This window comes from Pelodiscus sinensis, chromosome 8, assembly GCF_049634645.1.
Source record: "Pelodiscus sinensis isolate JC-2024 chromosome 8, ASM4963464v1, whole genome shotgun sequence".
NCBI lineage: Eukaryota > Metazoa > Chordata > Testudines > Trionychidae > Pelodiscus > Pelodiscus sinensis.
The window spans coordinates 46,800,169-46,813,486 of record NC_134718.1 but is presented as its reverse complement, the minus strand read 5'-3'; the positions used below and the strand labels follow the sequence as shown (position 1 = coordinate 46,813,486).

The 13,318-nt window shown below is 42.0% G+C and overlaps 1 protein-coding gene across 3 annotated transcripts in view; it reads right to left on the bottom strand.

Annotated features, from left to right (window-relative positions):
• STK32C (serine/threonine kinase 32C) overlaps positions 1-12,574 on the bottom strand; it is a 309,125-nt gene extending 296,551 nt beyond the window's left edge. For all 3 annotated transcript variants that reach the window (XM_075935235.1, XM_006136628.4, XM_075935236.1), the window contains exon 1: positions 12,076-12,574. In XM_075935235.1, the coding sequence (XP_075791350.1) occupies positions 12,076-12,160 (85 nt within the window). In that variant the 5' untranslated portion in view covers positions 12,161-12,574. The remainder of the gene's footprint in view (positions 1-12,075) is intronic.
• Between the last annotated feature and the right edge of the window lie 744 nt (positions 12,575-13,318).

Below are 13,318 nucleotides of genomic sequence, written 5' to 3'. Positions count from 1 at the left end.
CTATGAATGCTCTTCTGAAATGACAATGAGTTATGTTGTGGAGTGCAGAACTGGGTTCTTTATTAGAAAGATTAATTTTGATGTAAATAAATGAGTAGGAGACCAACCTGGTCTTAAACATCATTCAATTATAAATGGACTTCATTGGATCTGGGATCATACCCAAGAGCAAGACAATTCCTAAGTCTAACAGTACAAAAACATAGATTTTAGTTTTAAAAGCCCTTAAACTACTCACAATTTCTAATTTCAGTTGGCATTCTTCAGATGCGGTGACCAAAAGACAAAAGCCTTTATACCTAATCATTTCAATTTAAACAAAAGAATGAACAGATAAATCAGTCACACGAAATATATTGATATGTCCCTGGCTTTCTTTTAGTTAGCCATTTTGATGCTATTAGAGAAGCCAAGATGTAAAGTCACTTCACAGTTCTTTAGATGTTTTTAGGTAACTTTATACTGAAATACTGTGACAGTGCTGGGAGCTAGAACTCTGAGCACTTAGGCATCTGTCAACACCGCTGGAGAAGGTTGGCAGGGAGGTGCGTCCTAATTGGCTGATGTGGGTAGAAGACTACTAGAACCAATTAGGCCAGCAGCTGAGTCAGGGGTATAAAAAGGACAAAGGAAGGGCACAAGTGAAGCTGACTAAGTTTAGGGTGAGTAAAGAGCTCAAGGAAAGGAGATCTCTGTTCCTTTCTAGCCCTGTGAGAAGGGGCTGAAGGTAGGGAAACACTGTAAAAATATTGTGGAATGGGACTACAGCCGGTCCCCGAGTTACAAACGAGTTACGGACCAAACAGTTGGCCGTAACTCGAAGTGTTCGTAAGTCGGACCCCATTGATTTACATGTGACCACGCTGTTCGTAAGTGCGGGTCGTGTTCATAACTTGGGGACCGCCTTTACAACCGCTTTATGGGAGGTTTGGTCGTAAGTGCGAGCGGTTGTAAATCGACTGTTCGTAACTCGGGGACCAGCTGTATACTGAGAATGGGAATGTAAATAAATCACATCATGTTATTACTCTACAGAGTGAGCCTGAGAGTTCTTACAGCATCTGATGATGGCAATAAAGTGTGCCCTGTTTAAAAATTAACAGTATAATGTTATATCTCATTCTGTTACACGTAATGCAGGACAGCACTTCCTATAGTTAAGGCTCCCCAATACCACCTCTTATAAAAACCTGTCATTAGTTGCTGATATTTGTCAAACTTTATACCTTTGTAGCTGAAATTTTCCTATCTGTTTCAGATACATGTATAGCTGTATGTAAGTTTATGCAACACTGGTTCAGTATTTCTAACACACCAATATTAGGAGAGACTATAATGTTTTGTCCATATTAAAAATTCATACAATGGTTTCATTAAAAAAAAATCCATGTTTTGTAGCAGGGACTTCAAATTTGGAGGGATGGAAGAACTGCCCTGATGTCAGATGTACATTTTGTTGTTCCTATGGAAAAACTAATCACATATAGTCAAGTTTCAGAGGGGTAGCCGTGTTAGTCTGAATCTGCAAAAGCGACGAAGAGTCCTGTGGCACCTTATAGACTAACTGAAGTGTAGGAGCATAAGCTTTCGTGGGCAAAGACCCACTTCGTCAGATGCATCTGACGAAGTGGGTCTTTGCCCACGAAAGCTTATGCTCCTACACTTCAGTTAGTCTATAAGGTGCCACAGGACTCTTCGTCGCTTATATAGTCAAGTTATAAGCCTTTGAAAACTTCTGGTAGGAACAGTTAGAAAGCACAGAGAGGTTATGATCCAAGCCAAAGGTCCTGTGGAAAAATATGATCATGTAATTTTAAGACTGTATCATAATGCATGAGTACAGGGAGATTGAATGAAGGTTGTGCAAACAACATTAGTCTTGGCATTTCCTAACTTGTGTGTGCTTCATTTTGCAACCTGTAATATCTTTTAACACTTTTGTGTTGCAATATTTTTTCCATTTGGGGCCCACAACAGAATGTGGAGTCCCATGTGTTTTGTCACTTTTTTTACTTCAAAAACAACTGGGTTCACTGTAAGGATGTTAGACTCACTATGACAGTCTGTACTGCTCCATATTCATCCCTTTTAGAGGAATGTGGTAAAACTTGTACAAGTATGCCTTATGAGGAATCATTTGAAAACTCATGATTTGATCATCATTATTGTCTTGGTAAAATATTTGTGCCAACAGGAAAATTAAGATATTCCACTCTGTGATATCACCAAGCGTTTTTACAGCCCCTGTTTCTCCAGAACTAGATGTGCTGAAGAAGCTGCCACAACCCCTACCTTTAAGCGGTTTCCATTACAGGGTTTACAGTTGGTTTCAATGACTCCCCGCACACCTGTCTGGAGGGCAATGGCAAACTTGTTCCCCAGAGACTAAAAGCTAGCCTATGCCTCAGTTAGCTGTCATTGAGATCAAATAGACAGTCACCTGATTAAGTGATCACTCTTCCCCAGGAGAGAGGGAGGGGGCAAAAAACCCACAACCCTGTATTTTGACAAAAAAGCTGCTTGAGATTCCTGTCCACACAGACTTTGTCTCCTGAATCTCAGCTGGAGGTGATTCTTGGGCAAGAGAAATGACCATAATGGGACAGAGGAGTTGCCCCAAACCATCTCTCTCTCTCCACCTCCCCATGTCATCAACAATACTTGCAGAACAAAAGGAGCATCACTAGACTGGAGAGGGATCCTGACTGAAAGACTGTTGGAACTTATGGTCAAAGACCTTTGCTTTGAATTCAGACTTTATATGATCTTGTATTGTCCAGGAAGGTTGTGAGGAGTTCAAGATGCACATTTTTGGGAGAAGTCTGATACCAGGAATTTGCTTGTGTTGCTCTGCAATGTAATTCATAAATGGCTGTTTACAGCATTCATGCAGTAGAACTGGAAGTTATTTATGTGCTGGAAGATGTGTGTGAGCAGACCAGAAGTGGGTACTCTCACAGCAAAGCAGTGTAAAAGAAATCCCAGGGTAGAGATTTGAGGAGGCATAGCTAATCATCAGTCCAGATTGTATCCTGGGTAATGTCACACATATTGCAATGTCCAGTATCTTATTTTTGAAAACAATTTAGAGGAAGACAGTGCATTTCTAGCAGCTTAGTTAGAAATCCTGACAACCCTGAGTTCATGTCACATGTGCCTTTGCCAGTTAATAACGTCTGATTAAATATACTATCTATGATGCAGTTCAATTTGGGGAAGACCTTGTTTTGTCAAAAAGTTATATTTGAAAACCATCTCCAAATGGAAAGTTATAAAACATAGCTAAACCTGCTACATGTTTAGCATCTATAATGATTACTAAAAAAGTTTTTTATACAAATAATAGCTCTGAAATCTAAATTTTAGAGGGGTGGGAAAACTAGCTCTATGGATGTGTACTCTCCGTGGGCTTTTGTAAGTAATCACAAAGTATGAGGAACACTTTCTTTTCAAGACCAACTTTACAGATACCTGGAGCATAGCACTGAAATTCTGTGAAGCGTTTCAAAGGTTAAACCAACAAACATTTTAAAAATGGTAAGTGAGCATTGTGATCAAGGACAAAATTAAAAAGTGAATTTCTCAAAAGAAGTTGCCTTTTCACATCTATATCAATTTGGATTAAATTCAACAGCATGTTTTTTCTTTAGCTACACAAATTTATTTAGAAATGTTAGTTGATTTTCCTATTTGGGGGGCACCATATCTTAGAAAAAGATTTGGGGGTCATAGTGCATATTTATCCAAATACAAGCTCTCCATGTGATGCTGTGGCTAAAAGGACATATGCCATCTTTGTATACTAGGCAATTAGCCCATCATAAGACGGGATTTTCAGGTCTCTCCTCCACGTCGGTCTTCTCTCCTGAGCCTCCGGTCTCTCATTCCGTCTCTCTCTCTCTCTCTCTCTTCTCCTCCTCCTTCCTTCCCCTCTCTCTCTCTCTCTCTCAGCTCTCCTCCGCCTCCTGCCACTCTGTCTGTCTCTTTCACTTCTCCTCCCCCTCCTGCCTCTCACTCGAGGGACTGCAGAGCCTAAATAGCCGTTTGGGCTCTGCACTCCCCGTGCTGCATGGGGGAGCACGGAGCCCAAACGGTCGCTTGCTGCCACGTAGTGGCCTGGCTGAGCGGCGCAGAAGTCAGCCAAGCGCCACAACGGGAGGTGAAGGAGGGCGGGGCAATGATGTTCACAGCTAGGGGGCGGGGCCTGGAACCACTGTCACGCTGCACATCACCACCCCACTCCCCTTCGCCTCCCACTGTGGCATTCAGCTGATTTCTGCACCGCTCAGTCGGGCCGCCACGGGAGAGCAAGCGGTGCAAGTGGCTGTTTGGGCCCTGCACTCCCCCTGCAGCACAGACCTGCTCAGAAGGAACAGCCAGCATTTCAGCAACAGCACCCCCAGAGGGAACAGCCAGCATTTCAGCATTACAGACTCACAGGTACTGGGCTAATATATATATGATATGAACAGGAAAGTCTTGAGTAGGTGTAGGGGGCATTATGACCTCTGTATTTGGCACTGGCGGGACTGCTACTACAATGCAGTATCTAGCTCCGATATCAACAATTAAAGAAAAAAATTGGAAAGATTGGAGAAGACTTCTTGAGAATAGCCAAAAGAATAATTAAAGGATTGGAAAGCATGTTTTAGAGTGAAACTCTCAAGGAATGCATTCTATTCAGTGTATCAAAAAACAGTAAGGTGTAACTTTATCTTCCTGTAAGTACCTATGTGGGGAACAAATACGACAGTTGAGGGACCTTCAGCAAGCATGCAAAGGAATCACAAGATCTAGTAACTGAAATCTGAAGCTAGGCATAATATTTTAAACTGAGAGCATGATTAATCACTGGAACAAATTACTAAGGGTACATCTAAACAGCAGCGCTAAAGTTGAATTAAGCTATGCAACTTCAGTTATGTCAATAGCATAGCTTATGTCAAAATAGCTTAATTCAGCTGTTGGAGCTGTCTACACAGCAGGAAGTTGAAGGAAGAACACTATTCCTTCAACTTCCCTTACTCCTCGTGACATGAGAGTTACTATGAGTCAGAGTAAGAAGTCCTCCAGCTTGACATTATTTCAAAATAAAGGCTTGTGTACACATTGTGACAAAACTCCTATGAAAACTGTGCTTCTTGGTGGATTTGCTTGCCTCAAAGGAGCCCACAATTTTAGGCACCATACCCAGGGCTTTAATTTGCTGTTTGTTGAATGTTTCTTTTCATCATTGGCTAGTGTACCGTAAAATGGAGAATAAACACCACAGTCCTTTTCCCCCAGTAGAAATGGGGAGATGGGTGTGGGGTGGAAACCCAGCCGCCCCCCTCCACTCCTGGTTCCAGACCAGGGCCCTGTGATAGTAGCTGCCCATGGGAATCCCTGACACCAGCTAAAATACAGCTCTGAGTCCCCTGGGCTATCTCCCCACACTTTCCCCAGCACCTTCCTTCTCACCAGCTCATCCTCATAGTTGTGATCTCCTTCCTCCTAGTTGAACACACCCTACAATTGCCAGCAAGTTTCATTTATAGCCAGTCTGAACTTGTTTTCTTAATTACCCCCAGGTGTCCTAGCTGGCACAGGCTGGTCTTACTGCAGTCCTGGTCAGTTAGCCCCAGGTGTTCCACTGCCCCGATTGCCTCTGCAGTTCTAAACCAGCCCCTCCCTGTTACTCTGGGGGCAGGGATCTCCTCAGTCTGAGGCTTATATATCTCCCCTCCACTACTTTTTATAGCCTTCTGTTCTAACCTTGTCACAACACACAGTTATTTTGGAATAACATCAGATATTCCAAAAAAACACTGCTGTGTAGTCATACTCTAAGTGTTCTGTTGGATTTTACATCAATGGACACTTTTTAAAATTAAGAAAAAATTTTTTCTAAAAGAGATGCTCTGGTTCAGCCACAACTATTGGACCTGAAGCAATAATTAATTCAAGGAAGTCCTATAACCTGTGTTATGCAGGAGGTCAAACAGCAGTTCCTTCTGGCTTAAAATCTAATATTTGGATTTCTCTGGAGAAAAAATGTGAACTTTGTATTAAATGGCAGAAAGCAGAATGTTTTCTATTTATTAAACTTTCATCTTTAATTTTAGACAACTGTGTGTTTAATTCATTATGCTTCTTGTATACATAATTTTGAGATCAACTTTTGCCCATTTTTTTAAAAAAATTGACAATTGTGATAATATATGAAAGAATTGCTGTCATTATCTCACACAAATTGAAATATTAATTGGCTCTGTATTTCAGGAAGTAATCGGAATGTCTTAAGAGATCTCCATAGCAACCATGCTGTGCTAGTAAATATGAGTGCACCAGAACACTGTAATTGCTCTGAGTCTACTAACAAGCAAAAAACAACCAATACTAAAAAAAAAAAAATTAAAATGTTTATATATCTATCCTGATATAAAAACTCTGCATGTTAGTACCATTTTTATTTATAATCATTCATTGGCAATGTCTCCTCATTTGGAAAGATTATTTTTCTCTTTAAAGGTACAGTGTCTGTTTTAAAAAAAAAAAAATGCCTTCCAAACAGGTTGTACGACCCTCGGGACCTGACTGGTCTTGAACGAGGGGATTTGCCAAACAAGAGGAGGCCCCTCCCAACATGGCCCATGCTGCCCCCAGCTAGGATTCCAGCCAAGTCCCACTGCTGCCTACATGGCCATGGTTCCTCACGCTGGGGTTCTGAGGCTGCTGCAGTCTCTGGGGCTGCCAGGGGTCTCCAGTTTCGGGGGTTGCTGGGGCTCCGCAGCTGCTGGGACTCTACAGCCACTGCCAGCCCCATGCTGCTACCCAGCAGCAGGAGCCATAACTCCTTGCTGCACTTCCCCCTCCCCTTCAACATGAGAAAATATAAATGTCCGGTATTTTCTAAATAAGATGTAATGTACATTGTGATGTAATGTCAAGTGTGTCCTGTATTTTTGTTAAAACCATCTGGCAAACCTAGAGGCTTCTGGCTGAGTCACATCCCTCCTCCTCCACTCCTGCCCTGTAGCCCGACCTCCTTATACCCGGACTCTGTGGTCCAGGAACATCCGTTTGCGGGACCACAGTGTCCCAATTAAGGGAGGTAACCTATATGACTTTCTAAAACATTTTACAATTTTGTTACTTGTTGCGCTTGTTACCTCTTAACATTCACAATGGGGCATAGTGTGTTTCTATGGGTCCATTCCTGCTGCTATCTCAATAAAAAAATCAAGTAGAGTCCATGGGATTTCCATGGAAATAGCAGACACATAAACATGTGCATACACAGCTAATCAGTTTAATTTACTCTGTTTTATTGTATTTTGCAATATCAGTCCCAGCCCCTCTCTTACTTTACAGTCCAATCACATCACAATACTGCTTGGTAATTACTAGAGTTGTAATGCAGTATCCGTAGCATTATAATAGTTACATTCTCTGCTCTTTAATAATACAAAATATGCCACTGTTAATAATTCTTCAACGTTAATTACTTTGAATGGCTAGTAAAGGCTTGTTAGCCAATACCCACTAGCTACCCTTTTAATATTATTTTATACTTAATATATCTTAAAGAGCATTGGTTTTCAAGCCTTACAGCCCTGAAGGTCTGCAGACTGTCTAAGATTTGCAAAGGAGTCTCCATTTCCAGTTGCATTTTTTTAGCAGTCTGCAAATGAAAAAAAGATGGAAAGCCACTGTCTAGAGCAAAAGTAGGGCCTCAATTTTTTACCTCACTTACACAGGAAACATCAATAGGAATTGCACCCATGTAAATAAAAGCTAAATTGTGCCCCAGGGGTTAACAATATATGCATAATAATCGGAACCTAATGTATCTAGTATGAAATTCTAGCCCTGTTTAAGTCAAGAGGAGTTTTGCTACTTGACTCAATGGAGCCACAATTTCAACCTGACAACTTTTAGCAATTATTAGCAAGTTTATAATTATGTAAAAAACTGTTATATATATATATATATATATATATATATATATATATATATATATATATAAAATTCTGGTCCTGATTGATCCATCAAGATAAATAAATGAGTGCCTAATTTTAAGCATGAGCCCCTATGTGCTCCAAGTCAGTCATGCACTTAAGTACCTTTCTAAATAAGCACCTCTGTGCTGCCTTAAACTCATTAAACTTCATTGGAGCTCCATGAGGTGTAAATTGGAGAAGAATTTGGCTGCTAAAATTCCCTTTGAGATCAACAGTACTAAGAGCTGGAACAATTGTAAACAATCAGATCATGTATGTAAACAGTAACATCCTGACTTGATCCTCATTTGTTGTGTGGACTGAAGCTGTAGCCATATGAGTCCCAAGATATTGGATCTTGATCCTCATTTTTCAGACATGGCTTTCCCTGAATTCAAATGGTTAAGATAACATATGGTAATCTTTGCTTCAGCATTAGCTCAAAAGTGATCCATAAATGTTTTTACCCATCCTAATTTCACTTTATTTTAGAATAATATTTTGACAAATTTAACATTCTTAAGAATTCCGTGCCTCTAGGGCACAGCTTTATAGATATTAGTGATGAAGACAACCATACAGTACTTCAAGATGACTTAACATTCATACAAGTCTCAGGGGAGTAGCTGTGTTCATCTGTATCTGCAAAAATAATGAGGAGTCCAGTATCACTTTAAAAACTAACACCATGTCTACACTAGGAAATTATTTCAAAATAACTTATTTTGAAATAACTCTCAAAATAACTATTTTTAAATAGCGTGCCCACACTACAGAGAAGCCTTAAAATTAGTCCAAGGCAGGCTCCCTTAATAGAAATGTGCTATCTCAACTTAAAGCCCCAGGAAGCACTGGGGAGTAATTACTTTGAATGACTCTGGGAAGTAGTTATTTTGAAACAGTAGCAGTGGGGAGTGTCCACACTACTACTATTTTGAAATAACTATTACAAAATAAGTGCTATTCCTCATGGAAAGCAAGAGTTATTTCAAATAACAGGCTTGGTAGTGGGGATACCCTGCTTGTTATTTCAAAATAAGGATCTGGTCTGTATAGATCAGAGCTAAGAGATTTATTTGGGAAAAAGCTTTCATGGGTAAAAACCACTTTGTCAGATGCAAAGATGGGACTTATCAAGTGTAGGACCAGTGTTAATGAAGCCAATTCAGTCAAGATGGATGTGGCTCACTCCCAGCAGTTGATGGGAAGGTGTTACTCTTTGTAGTCTGATTTTAATTTTTTTTTTTTTTTTGTAAATGGATGGCTACTTTTAAATTTGTTACTGGCTGTCCAGGGAGATTAAAGTGCTCACCAACTGTTTTTTGTATGTTACCTTTCCTGATGTCTGATTTGTGTGCATTTATTCTTTGGCACAGAGACTGTCCAGTTTGGCAAAAATACATGCTAGAGGGCATTGCTGACACACAAGTGCATATATAGTGTTGTGCTGGTGGATGAGCCCCTGATGTTGTGGCTTATATGGTAAGGTTACTTGTATAGATACATGGACCGAGCTGGCAAAAGGGTTTGTTGTAGAGATAGGTTCCTGGGTTAACGCTTCTGTAATATGGTTTGTAGCTGCTGGTAATTGCTTCAGGTTGGGGGGTTGTCTGTAGGTGGAGACTGGCCTGTCCCCCAAAGCCTGTGAGAGTGAAGGATTGTATTCCAAGATAGATTGTATATTGTCAATTAATTCAGATTTATTGCCCTTCAAGAAAAAACAGTAATGTGTGTTCATCTTAACTGAAGTGAATGTAATTTTATAATATTGCACTCACTTATACTCACCATTGCCCAATCTTCATGGTAGTGGCAGAATGTCCTGTTGAAGCTTCCTATTTCTAGTTATAGCAAAGAAGTCTCATCAGTAACTTCTGTTTTTCTCCTCTGTTCTTTTAAATGATGCATTGTATCTCTATAGAGTGCCTAATCCTGTAAGCCCTCTACGTCGGTCACTCCAACTGAAATCAGTAGGTTTTCCACATTTGAATGACCATGCAGGTTTGGGTTCTATATGTGCTCATTTTTGCTCATCACACTGCATGCAAATAGCAACAGTGAAAATAATTTTGCCCAGCTACTTAACAGAATGTGTTTATCAGATGTCTGCTTTGAGTACTTAATACATCCTTTTATCTGGTAAGGCTGAGATAACAAGACTGAAATTACACAGTATTCCTAGAGCCTGTAATTTGGAATTCAAATTTGTTCACACTTTAGTCCTAGATTGAAATGACAATGTAGTGCTGCCCCCATCACCCTCTAAAAGCTAATCTTGGTGGAAAAGTGATAGAAATGTAGCCGTGTTAGTCTGGGGTAGTTGAAGCAAAATGCAGGACAATGTAGCACTTTAAAGACTAACAAGATGGTTTATTAGATGATGAGCTTTCGTGGGCCAGACCCACTTCCTCAGATCAAATAGTGGAAGAAAGTAGTCACAACCATATATACCAAAGGATACAATTTAAAAAAATGAACAAATATGAAAAGGACAAATCACATTGCAGAACAGAAGGGGGATGCGGGGGGGGGGTGGGAAGGGGGAGGAAGGAAGGTAAGTGTCTGTGAATTGCTGATATTAAAGGTAGGGAGAGTGGGATGTTTGTGAGTTAATGGTATTACAGGTGATAATTGGGGAAACACATTTGAAAAGATGTCTTGGTGGAAAGACATTTGAAAAGTGATAGGGGATGAAGGAAAACAACATTACAGTGCATGTGATTCAATACTGCTTTTCAGCTACAGACTACCCCAAAGCAAGCCACTTAAAATAGCTGGGGGGTGGTATCTAGATAGTAAAACTACTCAGATTAGGTCAAAGCACACCCCATTCTGCCACCTATAGTGCATATGTATGTACTGGAGGCATTGGTTTTACAAAAGAAATGTTCATGTTAATGGCTCTGTGAAAGCTGTTCTCTCATATGGCCAATAACTCCAAGAAAATATTTCCTAATACTCTAACAACCAAGTTCATGACACCAAGTCTGTCTCAAAATGCTGTCTTGGAACTATATTTGTTGCCTTTCAGGTTGCTGAAGTATGCAAAGTTTTTAACATCTCTTTAGTGTCACATGCACACTTCCTTCTAACTGGATTTTCCATTTAAATCTTACAATCACCTCCCCCCACACATGTACATATGTTCAGCATGCTAAAGATGCAAGAGCACAGCACTAAGACTTTCATAATCTAGGGACAGAAGGTTCAGATGGCAGCATAGGTGAGAATTCTGGCATGAAGGCGGCTAGGGAGCTATCTATGATCCACACTAGTTTGTTTTTCCCCTGTATTCCTGGCTCTACAGCAAGATATTGTATAATGCATTATAGGTTTACACACTATAAATGACTAATCCAATTACCACTAAAGCAGAACCGCCCTCTCCAACATCAGGCTGCTCAAAATTCAACAGATGACCCACCACCACATAGGGATGATAGGGATTCTAGGGTGAAGGCTCCCACATGCATCATTGATCATCTGGCAACTCAGAGAGTGGAGGAGTTGTGACAGTGTCTATGTTAGATCTTATTTTAGTTTGTTTGCCTTCCCAATTTCCCTTTGTGCACGGTACTATCAAACAATATCCATAAGTTTGCTTTCCGCAAATACATCCTGAGTGGAAAAACCTCGGAGGGACGGCCCTATTAGTCTGTAACTTCAAAAACAACCAGTAATCCTGTGGCACCTTAGAGACTAGCCAAAATATATAGACTCATGAGCTTTCCCTTTGTAAAATCCACTTCATCAGATGAACTGGGGTGGAGTAGAATTTAAACTCCTTTTTGCTCACATGCACCCTCGCCCTCCTCAACTCTTTCTCAAAGTTCCTGAAGCCTGTCTCTTCCCCAGACAGCTGCCTGCCACTGACTACAGAATCTCTCGTCAGAAAGGAGCCGTCCTAGCTCTCTTCACTCCCCGCGGCCAGAGCCGATTTGCTGGGTGAATGATGCCTGTGCACCCCACTGCTGTGCCTTGCAATCCCCCCTCCGGGTGCTGGCAGAGCCGAGGGGCTCTGTGCGTGCCCCGCTAGGTTCTGCACGCCCCGGCCAGGACTGGCGGGGGAAGCCAGGAGCGGGGCGGGACTCACCATCCTCCTTCTCATCGAACACGGGTCTCTTGGAGGAAGAAGTGGTCGCTCCCATCCTCTTCTTCCACTTGCCCCAGTGAAACATTGGCAGAGGAGGCGAGCTGGCATCGCCTAGCGCCCGGTGATCTCGGCGAGCCTGGCGCGGCGGCGGCTGCAGCAGCAGGCAAACCCCCTTCGAGATGGATCTGTGCGCGCGCGCCTCCCTCTCCTGCTGTGGGCACCTCGCCTCAAGCCTCGCGCCCCCGGGCTTTTGTCTGTCCGGCACGCATGGCCCCGGCCACAGAACCTATCGCGGGCTGCAGCACACGCCCAGGCGCCTGCTCAGCGCTGCCTCCCGGCTGGGTCCTGCCCCATTGGCGGCGACGGCTGCGGAGAGCGGAGGCTGCTGGAGCCAGGGGATGCGAACAGAGTCAGGCGAACCCCTCGCCTCCTGCCGCTCAGCAAGGGCAACGCAGCCCCAGCCCGTGGGCAGCCGGAGCTTGTGGGGCTGGTGCCCTAAGTGAATGTGCGAGCGCCAGGCACTAATTACGGCTAGGTGGCGCCCGAGCTGTGCGAACAAGGGATTACCTTTAACCTTTTGAGCTCATCGAGATGCTGACTTCTGTGGGTAGCTTTGGGTACAGGGAGAATTTCATGGGTCTGAGCATGTCCCCTTTCCTCCCCCCCGACCCCATGGTGATTAGAAGGCTAAACCAGTTGTTTTGAAGAGATTATCGATTGTGTTCGACGCAGAGTTACTAGTGAGGCGATCAAAGAGGTGGTGCGAATCACAGCTAGGGAGCAACATTGTTTTCTCCATCATGTTAGGTTAACAAGAAAAACAAGTAATGCTAACACATGAGCATTCCCCTCCTTCAGAGGTATCTGTAATGACTGATGGTAGAAGATCATTGGGTATTTTAGTCATTTGCTTACTTTGTTTTCACACCTATCAAAGACTCCACTCTCTATATATTTTTCTGTGAAAAATAGAAGTTTAGTATGGACTTTTCTTTCCTGCAACACAGAATCGAACCACTTTATTGTCAGATGCTGCAGACTGCTTAGACAGAACTCCCAGGGAGAGTTTTGCCAAAGCAAGAAATGCAGCAAGAGGTGCTTTAATAGAAAGAACAATGTTTAATTGCTGTTTAACAGGCTAATTTTAGTGGTACATTACTATCAGATAATTATGTATTTCAAGCAATTTAAATATTAATGCAGTGCTCACATTGCAACAATTCCCCCAGCATACTATGTAGAT